General features: G+C 35.0%; 2 protein-coding genes across 3 annotated transcripts; one reads left to right on the plus strand and one right to left on the minus strand.

Moving 5' to 3' along the window:
- Nucleotides 1-31: 31 nt before the first annotated feature.
- Nucleotides 32-9,080, plus strand: LOC128155258 (WAS/WASL-interacting protein family member 3-like). Of its 2 annotated transcripts, XM_052816878.1 has the most exons (5): nt 32-268; nt 2,901-3,448; nt 5,703-5,720; nt 7,105-7,194; nt 8,630-9,080. In XM_052816878.1, exons 2-5 carry the CDS (start codon nt 2,917-2,919, stop codon nt 8,674-8,676), a joined length of 687 nt encoding a protein of 228 aa, XP_052672838.1. In that variant the 5' UTR covers nt 32-268; nt 2,901-2,916; the 3' UTR covers nt 8,677-9,080. The 2 variants fall into 2 exon arrangements, with proteins under 2 accessions (XP_052672838.1, XP_052672840.1); XM_052816880.1 differs by lacking the exon at nt 5,703-5,720 and having other exon boundaries at nt 34-268.
- A 146-nt stretch (nt 9,081-9,226) lies between these two features.
- Nucleotides 9,227-15,689, minus strand: LOC128155257 (argininosuccinate synthase-like). The gene is made up of 14 exons (XM_052816877.1): nt 15,557-15,689; nt 15,386-15,454; nt 15,062-15,186; nt 14,394-14,514; nt 14,232-14,306; nt 13,936-14,006; nt 12,762-12,883; nt 12,562-12,646; nt 12,403-12,467; nt 11,873-11,946; nt 11,711-11,768; nt 11,083-11,239; nt 9,681-9,746; nt 9,227-9,542 (listed from the first exon to the last, which is right to left on the minus strand). The coding sequence occupies exons 1-14, from the start codon at nt 15,659-15,661 to the stop codon at nt 9,494-9,496; spliced, it is 1,242 nt and encodes a 413-aa protein (XP_052672837.1). The 5' UTR covers nt 15,662-15,689; the 3' UTR covers nt 9,227-9,493.
- Nucleotides 15,690-16,796: the final 1,107 nt, after the last annotated feature.

Consider the following 16,796-nt stretch of genomic DNA (forward strand, 5'->3'; position numbering starts at 1 on the left):
CCATCGGAACACCATAAATTTCCCTGTCTTACGGCCCCAAGACTGTTTACAAAGAGGTTAAAATTTTCTTCCGGGTTCGGATTTGTCAGTTGCGATGCACTACATTTGGATTTATATCTCTCTGTTATAACTCCTCTAGATTTTCATTAATTGATCAACCTACTGCTGTTACCCGTTTCACACTACCGTGAATTTTAACAAGACTTTGTTGTTGTTGTTTTTTTTTTAATGAAACTGGATATACAAGTTCACTCGGCATTTAACAGGGGTAAGTACACAAGTTTGTCTCTGTGTTTTTATCAGTCTCGCTTGCTAACGACATGTCATTCGGAAAGACAACTGATGTAATCAAATCGAAAGAGACGGCTCTCAAAATGAATTTTGATTTGTTCCATATATATTCTCAAACTTGTTAAATATACTAGCTTACATGTATCACATGACTTCTTCCTAATACTTAAATGACCTACATAACAATCGCCGTATGGGATATGAATATTCAAAGTTTGTTGTAGACATTTAACACGGGTTTATCAGCTAACCCCTTCCATTTGTTTCAATCGAATGTGGTATGACGTTGACAATCGATCAAACGGGAGTGGGTGGGTGGGTGTCAGGTATGTGCATTCCCACCCCCCTTTTCATATTGATATTCTTATATATGTTGAATAGGAAGTACTTCTGAGGCTAATTTTTATCTTTGATGTCTATTTTATTTTATTTTATCGTGATAAAAGTGAAGTACAAGATGACTGGAAGACTGTCGGATTTCCTAGCAACTGATAAATCCGTCGTTGTGTAGATGTTCAAGTACATCTATATATGTCTTATAATATACAATTATTTAATGCTTGAGCAGTCAATAGACCAGAATATTTTTCCCGAGGTGCAGGGAACAGCTCAGGATGATCTATTGCCCGAGGCCAACGGCCGAGGGCAATAGATCATACTGAGCTGTTCCCTGCACCAAGGGGAAAAAATCTTGTCTATTGACTGTTCAAGCATTAAATAATTGTTTTATTACCTAATTCCTTATTTAGTTTTCGGGGTTTACAATTTGCATATTGCAGATGGTTTTCGTGCCATTATGCAATATACTCAGATTTTTTTTTCATCTTTTACATGCACAAAACCTGTTGCATGCATTACAACATCTCAATTTAGTAATAGTTTACACAAAGAAGGGGGAGTCTTCAACCCATTAGATTTGAAATAGTCTTTTACCTTATATAAAGCTTTAAAACTGTTGATTTTTTGATACTCCATTTTGATAACATTAATTTGGTTTCACCAAGTACTAAAACAGCGTCTATGTAAAGGAATATACATTCCCTGAGAACTATCGAAAGGATGTAACATCAACATACCCACGTTCTGAAATACGTTGCCGGTCCAATAGATCGCAGTCTATTGACCGGCGGTCCAATAGATCGAATTCTATTGACCGGCGGTCTAATAGATCGCAGTCTATTGACCGGCAGTTCAAAATAGACGCAAATATTTAATTTGTAATAAAACAACAAAATCCATTTGATTAGGTAATAATATATATAGTCACTTGAATACAAAGGATCAATGAAAATGGAAAACTTCTGTATTTCGTTTGCAGTTTTTTATTATTGAGGTTTCTCGAGAGGTTTTTCTTTGCCCTGAATGACAGAATGACACAACCATGATTTGTTTATTTCCTATTTTAAGTTTACACAAATGGAACGTAAGAATATATATAGGAGTACTTGAATGAATCTGCTAACCAAACTATATGTATGAGTCTTTCTTGTAGACTAATTTATTTAATAAAATGTATGTAATATAGTCATAAAAAGAACCAGATTTTATGAAGGTGGTCTTATGTAATACCGTAAAAAGAAGGCCCCAAAAGGTACCGAAATATATAAAAAAAATCACCCGTGGTTAAGATCAACTGTATTAATCATATTATACAGTTTATGAAGGGATATACAAACACCGTTCAAACCCCTTCTGTTAACACTCGAGCCTGGTCATATCTATTACATATTTTTCATAAATGCAGTGCATTAAATTCAAGGACACTCCTATTTCAATGGAGGAACAGATAGTACTTGTCGTCCCGGCATACGTATTTCGTAAAATAAGGAAACTGACATTGCTTCCTTCCGACCAATTGACAGGGCCAGCAAAATAATTGTGAGGGACTCATTATCTACAGTCGCAATGGTTAACATACCACTCGCGATGTGTACATAATCATTTATATATAGTGTCAAATTCTAATAATCATACTTTTTGAAACAAGACGTACATTTAACATACCGGTAGATCAGATCGTATCGTATGGTTTTAGCGATATCAATTACATGTACATGTATACGTGGTATTGAATTGTCTGTGTCTTAAATTATAGACATCAGTCTGACCTAAAGGAATCGTCATCGGTTTTTCCCATTACATTGCTATATTTATTTCCAACGGCATCAAACATCCTGTCATGTCTAGAATATATAATATAGTGAACATCATAATGCATATAGATAAATTATAGTCATGTAATGAAAATCAGTAACTGAAACAAGAAGGTATACTAAAAGCGGCTGATTTCAATGCTTATATAATGAAAATTCATTAAACATTGAAATACTACCTCTTCGGTACTTATAAAAGTAGAACTATTTTTTTATATTTTGGGTGCGTACTAAAAATACAATGAATTTATTTAGGAATGTTATGGAATGTACTATCACTTTTATTTTCATAAGATTAATTATGTTATAAATTATATCCTCAATCCTTTTAGAGGGTCTAAATCTGTATTGCCTATTTCCAATCTATTTGTGTTTACCAAATATGTTTATCAAATTGAAAAACATCATCAGGAAATTCATGTCGATTAATCTTGACCTTTATACCTATTTTTGCAGAGTCATGTTCTGAACTATGGCAGCCCTAGCGATGAGTGGAGCACCTCCGCCATTACCCAGCAGGGACGGGCGACCTCCCTCCAACACCCTCCCCCGTAGGGCCTCGGCACACGCTCCCTCCCGTACACAATCACAGATCTCGTCCCCCAGGCATCGTCGACCGTCTGAAGATGAACTCCCTCCCCCACCCCCACGGAGCAGAAATGACCCCCTCCCACCGGTTCCCCCATCGATTCAAAGTTTGCCCCGACAGGACGATTTGCCGCCACCCCCACCCAGGGGTAAACAAGACCCGCTTCCGCCCCCACCCCCGTCCATTGGGACTCTGCCCCATCCTAGGGGAAACCAACAGAAACAAAGTTCTCAATATACATCACAAACTTTACCCAGAAACGCTCGAAGTGACACAAATCTTCAGTCCACAGCAGAGAAGGCGGCCCCGCGACTCCCACCCCGGCGGAACGCGTCCCTCCACGGCGGTCACGCCCCTAGTGTGCATAACCACGTGACAAATGGCTCCATCCCACAACGCATATTAGAGAATTTTGGTATGTACTTTGTTTTAGAGACCTTTATGTTTATAGAGAAAAATCGAATTATTGTAAACAGATATAATAATTTACCTTTTTAGCTCACCTGAGCTGAAAGCTCAAGTGAACTTTTCTGATCACTTTTTGTTCGTCGCCCGTCTTTCCGTCTGTCTGTCTGTCCGTCCGTCCGTCCGTCCGTCCGTCTGTAAACTTTTCACATTTTAAACTTCTTCTCTAAAACCGCTTCGCCAATTTCAACCAAATTTGGCACAAAGCATCCCTATAGAAAGGTGATTATAAATTGCAGAAATGAAAGACCGATCTTCATTTAAAACGGAGAAAACCTCGAAACCGTAGAAAAAGGGGGTGCATTTTAAAAAATCTTCTTCTCAAGAACTATTGAGTCAAATTCAACGTAATTTTGCAAAAATAATCCATATGGAAAGGAAAACATAAATTGCAAAAATTATTGGCGAACTCTGTTTCAATTTTGAGTAATTAACGAAAATAAAAAATAAAGAGATAATCGCTGTCAATCAGTTTATAAATTCGGGTTTCGAAAACGAAAGTTCATTCTGTAAGGCAGCCAAGTTTGAATGTTGACGCATGGCAAACGAGTCAAACTGACAAAGATGTATTTGCTTGTTGTGCAACAGTTTACATGCAAAGGGATACTTGAAACGTGCTAAATATATTTGGGCCAATTTCGTGAAGTCAATTGAGATTCAATCTTTCGACCTTTTCACTCATGACCGTGGTTTTACGTTGTTTTGAATTTCGTTTATGCTTTTTAACTTGAGAGGAAATATTGCCTGTATTTTGGGATTTTTATGTATCGAATCAAATATAGACTTCGGTAAATCAGGCAGTTAATATTTAACCTGCGCAAAATTTGCATAATCTGATGCACAAACAGCATATCATATTATAAATACTATACATTTTATTGGTAATTCGGTATGATCTCTACGTTATGGTTGATTATAATGCAACGTGTTTTGTTAAGATGCTCTGCATTTTCAGTCTAAACGGAGATTGTTTTTGCTGTTAGAAATATATAGGTATATGTATATTATGAAAAATAAATTGTGCTCTTTCTTTGTTTTAGTGTATGTTTCTTCTGTTTTAATTGTTTATTTACAATTTTCTTTTTACTATTCATTTTCAGCTGAGTCAAGTTTCGAATTATAAGCAAGATACAGAGCTTTGGTCCCAGAACTGAGGCCATGCTTTTGTTCATTCTGAATAGGAAATACCAAATTTAAAAATCTTAAGTTGAATGTAATTAACTCTTGTGAACAAAATATTGACTCAAACCAAGCAGAATTGTGAGTTCTGTATCTCGCTTATAATTCTACGATTGACGCTGAAATTTTGATTTATCACTAGAAATGTCTCTAAATAAAAATTAAAAGGATGATATACTATAACAACTTTTTGGGGCCCTCTTCTTATACGATGACTCTACACCAACTTTGATTGTTTTTCAGACACAATTAAATTAAAATTACCTCTTTAAAACAGTTTAAAATATTACTGTTACGGGGATAAATCTATTATCGCTATTCTTAAGAAAAAATTACAGCGGAAAATCATCTTGATTTGTAGCCATTTTTTAACGTTATTCTTTAACATATTACATGACAACATTTTTCATTCGAGTGTATTCATCGATCAAGTGAGTAAGGTTATAAAACGTAGCACGAGTTCACGCCTAGTAAACAACAATCGTTTATAATGTGGAAGACCAATTAAATATTTGAATGTTTTTAATTTGAGCACATTGAGGTACAATTTTCCTCTTTCACATATAGGAATCTTTTTTAATAAAATACAATAACTAGCTAGTACAATGTAGTTGAAGATGAATATGTACCTTTGTGCATATGCACATATATAATTTGATCGTTTTATAAAGTGAGGGGGCAGAACTAAAATATAGAGAATTGGAAGTTAAGAGTGTACCCCTACCAAAATTTTGTTTTCTATCTTGCATAGGATCTAATTTTTGGTAAAAATGGTATTTCATAAGGGTATAATGTCATAGATTAAGTGTAGGAAAATAAGTGTAAAATTTGGATACAGTTTATTTTATGGTATTTTTTTTCTACCGATGCACAATATCCTTTGAACACCCATATAAAGCCATTGTTGCTCAGGTGAGCGATGTGGCCCTATGGGCCTCTTGTTTTACGATACTAATATTTGTACATTACTACATACTGCTTATTTTTACGATCAATTTGAACTCTTTCTTTCATAAAATTTTAAGCGATGGTTTCCTCTGAAGGTAATAATTATAAGTCAGCTTGAAAGCTTAAAACAAAACGCAAAAAGCAGCTTTAATTCTTGGTTAAAAGATGCAAAATCTTTTAAGGGGAAACTTACAACTTTCTTGTGTTTGTGATCAACATGCACTAGCTTTGTTGCAGCCTATAAATGAATACCCCTTTTATGCGCTTTTAAAGAAAAGGACGAAATATGATAAGGGCCTAAAATGGCCCCCTTAAATGAACATCATCATTTTACTATCATTCTTTGTTTTCTTAGTACAGATATGTATGTGATGTGTTAACATAATATTCATTTTGGTTCAAGTGCCCACAATTTAGAAATACGACATTGTAAAGACAACCTTTTCCCGCCATTTTTGCATTTTTAGCGTAAAACAGCTTGTTTTCAAGCAGTTTTTCCTTCCGAAAACATAGAGCGCATTCTTGAACAAATAAAATATTTTAATCAGAGATGTATCTAGCCAAGACTAATATGTGACAAAAAAGTTTTCCTTGTTCAAGCATGCGCTCTATATTTCCCATTCGTAAATAGATAAGAAAAATGTCAATTTTTGGCTGATTTTGATTGAATTATAGAAATGGCGTCACTTCTGACGTCATATACTGCCAGTGAGTGCAAATAAATCAAATAAATAGATGAAAAATATATTTTATATCAACTCTTCTAAAAAATTAGTTAACATTCTATTGTATCCGAAACACTTAAAAAATGGCGAATTATGGGGGCCAAATTTAACTTTTATCATATATAGTTCTTTCGAATAATTTTTATCGCCAGCAATAACGTATAGAAGTACATTGTATTTCTTTTTCATTTAAAGTCATTTTCCTTGGAGGGGAGTGGGTTTTTACTGTCTTTTGTATTTATGATATATTTTTTTAAAAGATTTAATATGTTATTGTCCTCCGTGAATAAAATTCCACCGTGTTTGCTTTTCACCCACTGTCTTTGCCTTTATTTCTATGTAGCTTTAGCCAATTTTTTGTGTATACTGTGTGTTGCATGCATTTGATTGAGGGAAATATTAATTTCAACTCTTAATTTGTAATGTTGTGTATATGGTGCCTCTAACACAACCAAAATTCAATATTTTGATCGCTGTTTTGACCCATAATTCACATTTTACATAAAACTTTGATATCGGTTTTGAAAAAATGCACTCAATAAATCTTTTGAAAATAAGCATAATGTAAGCGCTGAATCTGATATCTGAACGTGCAGTCTTGTTTCTTTGACCTGGGGACAGGGAAAATAACACAGATTAAATTCTGATTAAATAATTAGAAAATTAGTCTGAATATTGTGAGGTGATCAAATTCCTTTATTGTATATATCAATCTCTCGTATCACGTGCTTGAGTCTTTACTTTAATATTTCAGATCTCGAGTCCCGGTTTCCGTTCCACGATGTTAACGAGCTTCCCCCACCCCCAGAATTCAAAGACGTCAAGAAGAAGTATTCCAGCCAGGGTAACAATATATAGTTTTTATACCTAACTCAGAAAAAAAAGACTAGCAGTGAGTCATACTTGTGTTTCATGACGCCCATTCCAACATTGATTTACAAATCATAGCACTATAAACGATTTTTTTTCACGGTGAAACTGTGCAGAACTGTAGCTCTACAAGAAATTCGGGTTGACAGGCCGTAGAGCTACTGTTCCATCCGTACAAAAAACTGTGTATTAGTTGCGCAGAGCTACAGTTCTGCAGCTAGGTGAAACATTAAAGGTAAATCATAATTTAGTGATAACTCATACGAAATATACTGCCTGGGATACCATGCTTTCATTGCAGGCAGAATCTACTGATTTACAATAGCATTATACATACAATGTAGGTACACCGATCTATATTTGGTCTTTAGATCAACCATTTGATGCATGGTGATTTTTAATTCCATATTTCCCACTAAAAACCGATAAAATTCATTTGTTTACAATGCAAAAAACGACCCTTCATTTTGTGTTGACTTAAGACCACTGATGAATAATGTACTGTATAAAAACCACGTAGCTGTCCGACTTTCTACATTCTGTGAACGATTTGTCTCTTTTTTGCCCTATCTTTCACATATTTAAGGAATAAGGAATCATTCTTTGAGTATTATGAGGTGATAATTTCGAAGGGCTAATGATAGATTTGACCACGCTCCGAGCGAAATTATCACCTCATAATATTCAAAGAATGATTCCTTATTACTTTTATTTATATTATTTCCAATTTGCACACTTTAAAACATTATTTTAAAACGCGGCGCAGCCAATACCGTTTTCGATTAAGCTTACAGCTATAAGTTTTATAAAGTTATTGGGTTTATGGTTCAAAATTGAGTTGTATTATTTGTTATCACAGATATAAAGTTATTAACTGACAGCACGATTTCTTAACAATGTCAATGTCAAGGCTAAGAAACTTGCGAAGAACGTAACAATTGAATAGCCTCGACATTGTGAATACTATGTGCAAAGATTTATATTTTACCGTTAAAGGCGACCTTTTTATATTCTTTTAACACATTTCATTTTCTGAATCATCTTAGAACATAAAATGACCAGATTTGAATCAATCCATCTTTTGCTGTTTCATTATAGCACTTTTAACATAACCATATCAATAAAATAAAATGAATCGTATTTGAGACACGGACGTTTGTTTTGCTTCCATGTACGATGTTCATTGCAGTTGCTGAATATGAAAATTTCCGTTGCTTTATTCATGTCAATGCAGTTAAACTTTTTTCAGTTAAAAATAAAAAAAATGAACAAAATGCAAATGAGGACGATCTATTTCCCTATGTATTACATAATTTGACAAATTTTACAAAACTCGCGGAAATTTTTTTTTATTTATCCAATTATATAACTATTCATTTGTACCTGTATAATTTTGAATTTTTTTACAGAATTTGAAAGGCACAGAAGAAGAGGTGCCCCAAATCCCAACAACTGAACTTGATCCTAACCGAGAACAGACATTCATTCTCTTCACCCATGTTGACAGGAAAAACAGTTACACTGCAAAACATGTGATCAGATTTAAAACGAAAGTGAAAATCACATGTACAGCCATTAGTATGTCAATTTTATACGGAGTTTAGCATTGTGTAAAAACAGTTGTAAAAATGTGACGTGGTTTTATATTTTATTTTATGTTAAGAATGGCTCAAAAGGTATGTGCTTCTCAAATTATTATGTTGTAGAATTACGCTATGCTTGACATTACAAGTTTACTACGTACGAGCTGTGAGTATCAGTGCGTTACTAAACTAAACAATGCTGATTTGAATGTAATTTGGTATTTTTCCCTTTTATGACAATATTTAATAAATTAAAAACTATATTCAGAAGGTCAAATACCTCAGTTTTACTTGGTATTGTTACGTGAAAAAAAAATGAATTTGACCCTAATTCATTTTGGTTGTAAAATACGATGACAGAATCTTCACTACATGGCAAATATTAGAAATGATTGAGTTTAAATATGACGAATTTAGGCTTCAGCAGGTATTAAATCACTTACGTAATCAAATAGTGTTTTTGTAAAGTCATAACTAATGTTATGTAGTAAAATTTCAAAGTTCAGGGAAAAAACCTTTATTTGATCATAATTGACACAAAATTTGAATTTGATAGAAGTATTAGTTATTGTACATGTATATATATAAACAAATTACTGGTATGATAACCATACACACGCGCGCGCATATACACAAGAATGAATAAAATCACATTTTCACAACATATTATTCTTGGGCAATTTTCACTTGCTACTTCCCCGAGCCCGAATTCTGTCGAAGTCGACAATATTCCTGAAGCCTGTAAAGACAAAAATATGCTCTATATTCCTTGAATTAAGACACACATCGTTTTCAATATTATTACCTTTTAGTCTTTTGAAAATAAAGCCCAATGCTTCCCCTGTTTTGGGGATTTGATTCCTATACATGTATTTACCTGAGTGCATTTATCTTAATGAATCCTCCTGCATCTGTTGGCTCATAATCGCCTTGTACATCCATGCTATCAACGAAAACCAATTAAGGAATTAGGAATCATTCTTTGAGTATATATTATGAGGTGATTAAATACGGTCAAAATTTATGATAGATTTTTTCATCTCCGACCGTATTTGACGCCTCATAATATTAAATTTATGAAAGTTTCAACAGTTGTGCGATTTAATATTTGAATAGTCGTTGATGCAATGTATTGGACTATACAATAAAAATCGAATTGTAATGTATAGAACAGTGAACACTGCTGTAAACATATTATATTGTGTGTATCAAATGCATTTAATTATAAATATGTCGGACAGGGATGCAGTTTTAGCGGAGAATCTGATATTCAGCAACGATTCAGGTCTTTTCCCTACGAAAGCCCATTTTCTTAGGTAAAAAAAATTCTGATATTCAGCAACGATTTAGGTCTTTTCCCTACGAAAGCCCATTTTCTTATGTAAAAAATTTATTTATCGTGAACAAACGTGAAACTTTGGCAAATAAATGGGAAACTTTCGCGAATTAAACCGTAACCTTGGCGACTTAACGCAAAACTTTCGCGAATAAACCCGTAATTTTCGCGACTAAATGCGAAAATTTTGCAATATAACGCGTAATTTTTGCGAATTAACGCGAAACTTTAGTGTTGTTTCATACAAGAACCATGAATTAGAACAATGAGTGAAAAAACACAATTTCCGTTTTACTTTGATTTGTAAATATGAAGCGAATTAAAATAATATTATGTACTGTTATAATAATAAGAAATATAATGTTAAAGAATTAAACCAGTGACCATATAATTTGTGTTTATTCATAGCCAATTTTAAAAAAAGATTAAAGGATATTTAAACTGATAATGTTGGAAATGCGCTTAATGTCACCGTATCGTAAACAAAATGCAAAAGTTTCGCGTTTATTAGCGACAATTTTGCGTTTCTTTGCAAAATTTATGCGTTAAATAGCGAAAGTTACGTGTTTATTCGCAACATTTTTCGTGTTTTTTTGCAAAAATCACGAGTTATATCGCGAAAGCTACGCGTTTATTCGCAAAAGAAATAATTATAACTTAAGAAAATGAGCTCAATGGGCTTTCATATTTCCACGATTTAAATGCAATAAAACAAAAATGTTTTATATTAAACTGCTTTCAATCGAAAGACAATCTGAGCAACTTCTATTTCGTTTTATTACTTGTATCATTTGTTAAGTTTTCTAACCATAAAATTCACCCGCCATATTGGTTTCAGTGCTGCACCTAACAACACATGCCCCTGACTCGGTGTAGAAAAATGTATAATTCACAACAGCGTACACGGTGTACACAAGCGCGCCCATATATTCCATTGTCTGACCTGACGAGCTCTGCATTGTACAACGACAGCGGCGACTCTCGCCCCAAGATGTACACTCCTCCTTTATACAGCTTGACAGTGACGCTACCAGTCACGTGGTCCTGGCTCTTCTGGATACAGGAGCGTGTAAACTCGCACTCAGGACTAAACCAAAACCCTGTTGAATATTTAATATTGACATAAATAAAATGGTACATGTATGTATTTACACATAACACTCTGGAAGATCTTAGCAAAATATATGGGTCACTTAGGTCAGGAATTGATATAAGAAGTCATATATATATACACTGGCATATAGAAGGCGCTGTAGCCGAATTTAAAGCAAAATGGTATACTGTATACAGGGAAATATTCGCCCCTGTTTTATTTTTGCCCTTTCACCCTAGCTGTCAGCGGGTGAATTATTCCAATGTCCAATTATCTCTCTGTTTCTGGTCGAATTCAAGACGGGCGAAATTGTATGCAAGTGAAGAAGGGCGAAAAATACACGGGGCGAAAATAACCCTGTATACAGTAATTTTGAATTGTGTCTGCGAAGAATATCTCCTTATTAGAGATGTCGGATCTCTCATAAGAAGATTAAATGAAATTAGATTTCACTACCTTTCAAATTCATGATCAGTACCTTTGTAAACTTGTTCTGAAAAGGTGATATCCAGATTTCGTTTTATCTTCCGTACTTCCTGAAGTATACAAGAGGTCCATATAATAGCAAACAAAAATTCAGGTAAATCAATTTAGTACATTTTTTTCATTTCCTGTAAAACTGATCATTCATTGAACTGACCTTGTCGAGTGTGAAGAGTTCGATGTCGACATGGGCCGCCAAAAGGATGGTTCCCCCGGGGGTCTCGTATAAACCTACAATATTATAGGTGGTGGAGCATGAGTATTATATATATACAGTCTTGCTGGCTGCTGTACATTACTAGGACTCAAGCATACATATGTTACAGTCATAATACAGTAAATACAGTCATACTAAAGATAACGAAAGATTTCTTAAGGAATGCAATGTACGAGTATATCATGCGACTTTGGTTCTAGTCATGGTACTGTACATATATACACATGTTTATGAAATTTATATATATACAGTTATATGCCGATTTATGAATACATGTACAGTAAAACACGCTTATAACGAAGTCCCAGGGACGGACAATTTTACTTCGTTATAAGCGTAATTCGCTATATCCGTCAAGTTTACAACATGAAATAAAGTCACGGGGAATGAAAATCACTTCGCTGTAAGCGTCAATTCATTATAAGCGTGTTCGCTATAACCGTGTTTTACTGTATATTGATATAGCTTACCTCTCGATTTCATTCCAATAAATCGGTTTTCTACAATATCAATTCGCCCTATGGCATGCTTTCCTCTTTTAGAAAAAAAAGAATATGTATACATGCAGATATAGTAATAGTTCTTCGACTTTCTCGATGCATTGATTTATATCTTGCTGGACGACTCACCCTAGTTCATTCATGTAAGAGAAAATTCCCAGGGGGTCAGTCTTTGTGGTGTTGTCCCCCAGATTCTTAACACTAACAGGCAAACCTGAAAATAAAACGCCAAAATTTATTTCAGTCCTTCCCCTCTCTCTCTCTCTCTCTCTCTCTCTCTCTCTCTCTCTCTCTCTCTCTCTCTCTCTCTCTCTCTCTCTGTATAGTACCACTTTTGAATGAAATGACAATTTTCTCAGCTTGCTCGGGAGCTTGCTCTGGGTCCACGGTCATTTGGTAGATCCCGGGAGGGGCGTGGGTCGCTGGGTCCTCCAGTACCCCCGACTCGTAACTAAATGAAGAAAATTCGGATACAAACCCAAAGTACTGCAAATGCTGAAACGTGCAAACTACAGACACGTTTATCAATATGTAACAAAAACTGAATTACACGGTAATCTAATGAAGTCCAAGATGGAGGGGGGGGGGTAACTTGGGCTAACTTAAATGTTACAATTTTGTGTTTTTAAGATTTAGAAACATTTGAGCATCAATGGTTTGCCCCCTAGACATACAGGGGTATCACATTGATGTGACAGAAAAGTGAGCCTACGTTCAGACATTTATTCATATTCCTGTGTTGTACAGGACACATGTGTTTATCAACTCTATCGACGACTTTACTAGATTACTACACCGTTCATACCACTGGCTCCAAGCCCTTAACCTTCCTTACGATACAAATGGGCCATCCAGATATAGAGCTGTCTAAACAACTTCATTTCCCCTGTGTTCTTTATTGGGAGCACTTAGAAATATTAAGACTTGACATACGATCGCGTACTGGCCTCATATAGTGGTGATGTGCCTCACTAGGAAATACTAACTTGCACTTTAATATTATTTGTTTTTTTATAAAAGAAAATTAAAATGTATAAATTTTGCTAGATGCTTAGATAACTGCAGACATAGTGGTGCTTCATTTCTGTTGCAGATATGTTACTGATTTGCCAATAAACCAAAATGTAATGCGCTAAAATTTATCAAATATACAGACCATATACAGTATATTTGTTTTGTATTCATAAATCAATGATAGAAATACAATTAAAAAACATTATCTCATTCTCTTGGTCAGTATATAAGCTTTTTTTCTGCAAAGAATAAAACCACGCAACTGGGTGAAGGTTTGCAGAATTTTAAGTGAAAGATGTAATATTAAAAATAACATTTGTAAAAATAAAGAACTAAAATAGGGGAAAAGGAAATTGCTTGATAGGAAGTCACAGCTAAAGACTTTATTTAAGATTTGTTAGTTCGAGGTCAAAAAATAGTTGAAATTGTTTGCCAAAAAGTGTATCAAGCATAAATTTTATTGTAGTTATAAACGAGTCTTGTGAATACCTTATGTGCATCAAGTTGGCGTCCATACTCCATGGAGCTTTGGGGGTCACAGGCAAATCAATCCCATGCTCCTACAAAACCCTGACTTATGAATCAAACAGTCATTACATTAATTAATTTGTTAGGCATTCACTCTTTTGGTTTAAATGACGTTCATTCGTGCATACATGCATATTCATGAAAAAATTTTGTTGTTGTGAATGAAAATTTTATAGGTTGGGGCAAAATACCATGCACACAATTTTAATTATTTTTAAGAGGGGGGGGGGGTTGTTCAGCGACTAAAACAAACCTACCTGTGCATATTTGAATAAATCAGCGCGACCTTGGAAACGTTTGTAAAACTCGGGCAGCCTCCATGGTGAAATGACCTGATAAAATTAATGTTAGCTTGATTGCAGTTTTTAGAAATGCCTGTAATGTAAATCCAACAATTTACTGGAATTAACTTAGACTACCTTGATAGTTGGGTGCAAAGCATAAGCCCCCAGTTCAAACCGGATCTGGTCATTGCCCTTGCCCGTGGCACCGTGGGCTACAAACTGCGCCTTCTCCCCCACCGCAACCTTGATCATGGCCCTGAAAATACATGTATGCTAAAACATTTTGGAAATGTCTTTTTAAGGAGGAATGGAAGGTCATGACCATTTTTAGACTGTATTAACCTCCTGTATATGCATGAAGAGCTTTGTGTAAAGATGTAGAAATATTTTAAACTTTCAAATCTAAAATATCTGGGATTTTTTTTCTTTAATGATTTTAAAATACAAATGTAGTTTATAGCCCAAAATATCATGTTTAAAATTTCTGAGGTAGATCTGATGGTTAGTTTATTGACCACCCATCCTCTTCAATACATAGTACATGTATATGTTACTAACTTTATACAGCCTATAAGAGAGAGATTCCCGCATACTTTTTTTTAATTTTTAACCAAGTAAAACCCTAAAGTGATAGGAGGGGCACCTCAAAACATAATTTATGGACTTTTGTTCATTCTAGTTAATTAACGTAGTTTAGGCATAAAGGTACCGGTATCTATGAACATTAGAATATTACTTTAAAAAAGGAAACAGTAAACTTAAGACAGACTGTAGTATTCAAAATGGACATTTTAATTTTTTACCTCGCAATGCACGGTCTGGCCAGGGCGGTGCCCAGTAGATACCTATCCTCGTAGGCTGCGTTAGCCTGTATGCCAGGCCAGATGAATTCCTCCACGAATTCAGATTTCACATCAGGAATTATCATCTGAACAAACGTATATAACAGTAAAATGTATAAATTAAAATAAGTACCGGTATTTCTACTTGAACTCAAGGTAGACAATTTCAGCAGCAGCTATTTTGTCTAAAGTTCAAGCACTTTAATTGAATCAATATTTCTTGAAATAAAACCATTTTTCTTGTAATTAATTCAAAAATCGATTTATCTATCATTCAATATTTACCTTCTTGGCGCCAAGTTTTAATGCCTTTTCTTTTGCAGCATCGAAATCATCATCCTGTCCAATGTTAGCCTGTGTGAAAATTCATCATAAACCTTCTAGACTTGATACATTTTCATGTTTCATTAGTATCAATTCAGCCTTCAGCCTCTAGTATGAAAATAAACTGCTTACGCAGAATGCGATGACGTCATATCCCTGTTCTATGAGCCAGACGAGAATGCAGGACGTATCCAACCCTCCACTGTACGCAAGCACGACCCTCTTGGATTCGGACATGGTGCTCTAGTGTAGTTTATCTATTCACAAAGGTGCATTAAAGATATGATCCTCTCTGTTTCTTCACGAATTCGAACAATCTCTCAGAACCTTGTCTCTAGACGCATCACTTGTGATAAACAGAACTTCTAGTCTAGAATATGAATAATCTATATGTCCAAGTTACGATACGATAGACAGGAACACACTAAATGCAAAGCCACGGTAATAGTTTATTATGTTGTCCAGAAACTGCAAAATCCTTTAAGTTTTAGAAAAGCATAGTATACAGACATAGTCACTGTGACCCTTTATCAGCTGTGGCAAGGTATGCAGTATTACATGTACATACGCTGTATATCCGTTCGCTCCGTCAAATAAACAAGCGTGTCAGGGCAGCTGGCGACAGTCAGAGGCAGATTGTGTGAACTGTTTTTTTTCTAAACATTCTCGATATAGTCCTTCGCGAGGCAAAATCTTAATCCATAATCGATTTCAGAAAAAATTGCAATGAGGAATCGAGATTTGCGATAGTGCAAATAACCCAAGCAAATTTTCACATTATAAGCAAATTAAGCTATGTGTGTGTGTGTGTGTGTGTGTGTGTGTGTGTGTGTGTGTGTGTGTGTGTGTGTGTGTGTGTGTGTGAGTGAGAGAGAGAGAGAGAGAGAGAGAGAGAGAGAGAGAATCAGTCAGTCAGTCTTACCTTTCCGATGCCAGGTATTGAAGTGCTTCACAAATCGAGTTGTGATCCGAACAGCCGACGTCGCGATTAACAGCCCGTCGTAATTTACAGAATCGATATCATATTGGAATTACGGAACCCAAAGAGCAAATTGTGGACCAGATTTGTATGTTCAACGGAACTTAAAAACCTAATCAGCAGCAAGAACAAATACCAGATATAATTTCTCCAGCAGCCCTCTTGTTTGGTCTACGCTTGATAACTAATTCAATTTCTCGATGACGTCGAAGATCTGTCAGGTTACGTGATTCCGAAGTTCTGCAATTTTATGTGGTCTTGTAAAAAGAGCACTTCATCAATAAAAGAGATCAACATATCTCTGTATCTCTGTCTCATTCAAACCTGGGAATAAAGTGAAATACATGCATTATCATTTAATTATCATTCAAAGGTGACCCATTCAATAGATTG

Source organism: Crassostrea angulata, chromosome 7 (genome assembly GCF_025612915.1).
Source record: "Crassostrea angulata isolate pt1a10 chromosome 7, ASM2561291v2, whole genome shotgun sequence".
In the NCBI taxonomy this organism is placed as follows: domain Eukaryota; kingdom Metazoa; phylum Mollusca; class Bivalvia; order Ostreida; family Ostreidae; genus Magallana; species Magallana angulata.

Bases quoted from the DNA above. Each gene is read 5' to 3' on its own strand.
- LOC128155258 (XM_052816878.1), top strand. From the start codon at position 2,917: ATGGCAGCCCTAGCGATGAGTGGAGCACCTCCGCCATTACCCAGCAGG. The intron at 7,195-8,629 runs GTAACAATATAT...ATTTTTTTACAG, and splicing joins GAAGAAGTATTCCAGCCAGG to AATTTGAAAGGCACAGAAGA.
- LOC128155257 (XM_052816877.1), bottom strand. From the start codon at position 15,661: ATGTCCGAATCCAAGAGGGTCGTGCTTGCGTACAGTGGAGGGTTGGAT. The intron at 12,884-13,935 runs GTATTCACAAGA...TTCTTCATTTAG, and splicing joins GCCAACTTGATGCACATAAG to TTACGAGTCGGGGGTACTGG. The intron at 9,543-9,680 runs GTAAATACATGT...TTGTCTTTACAG, and splicing joins ATTAAGATAAATGCACTCAG to GCTTCAGGAATATTGTCGAC.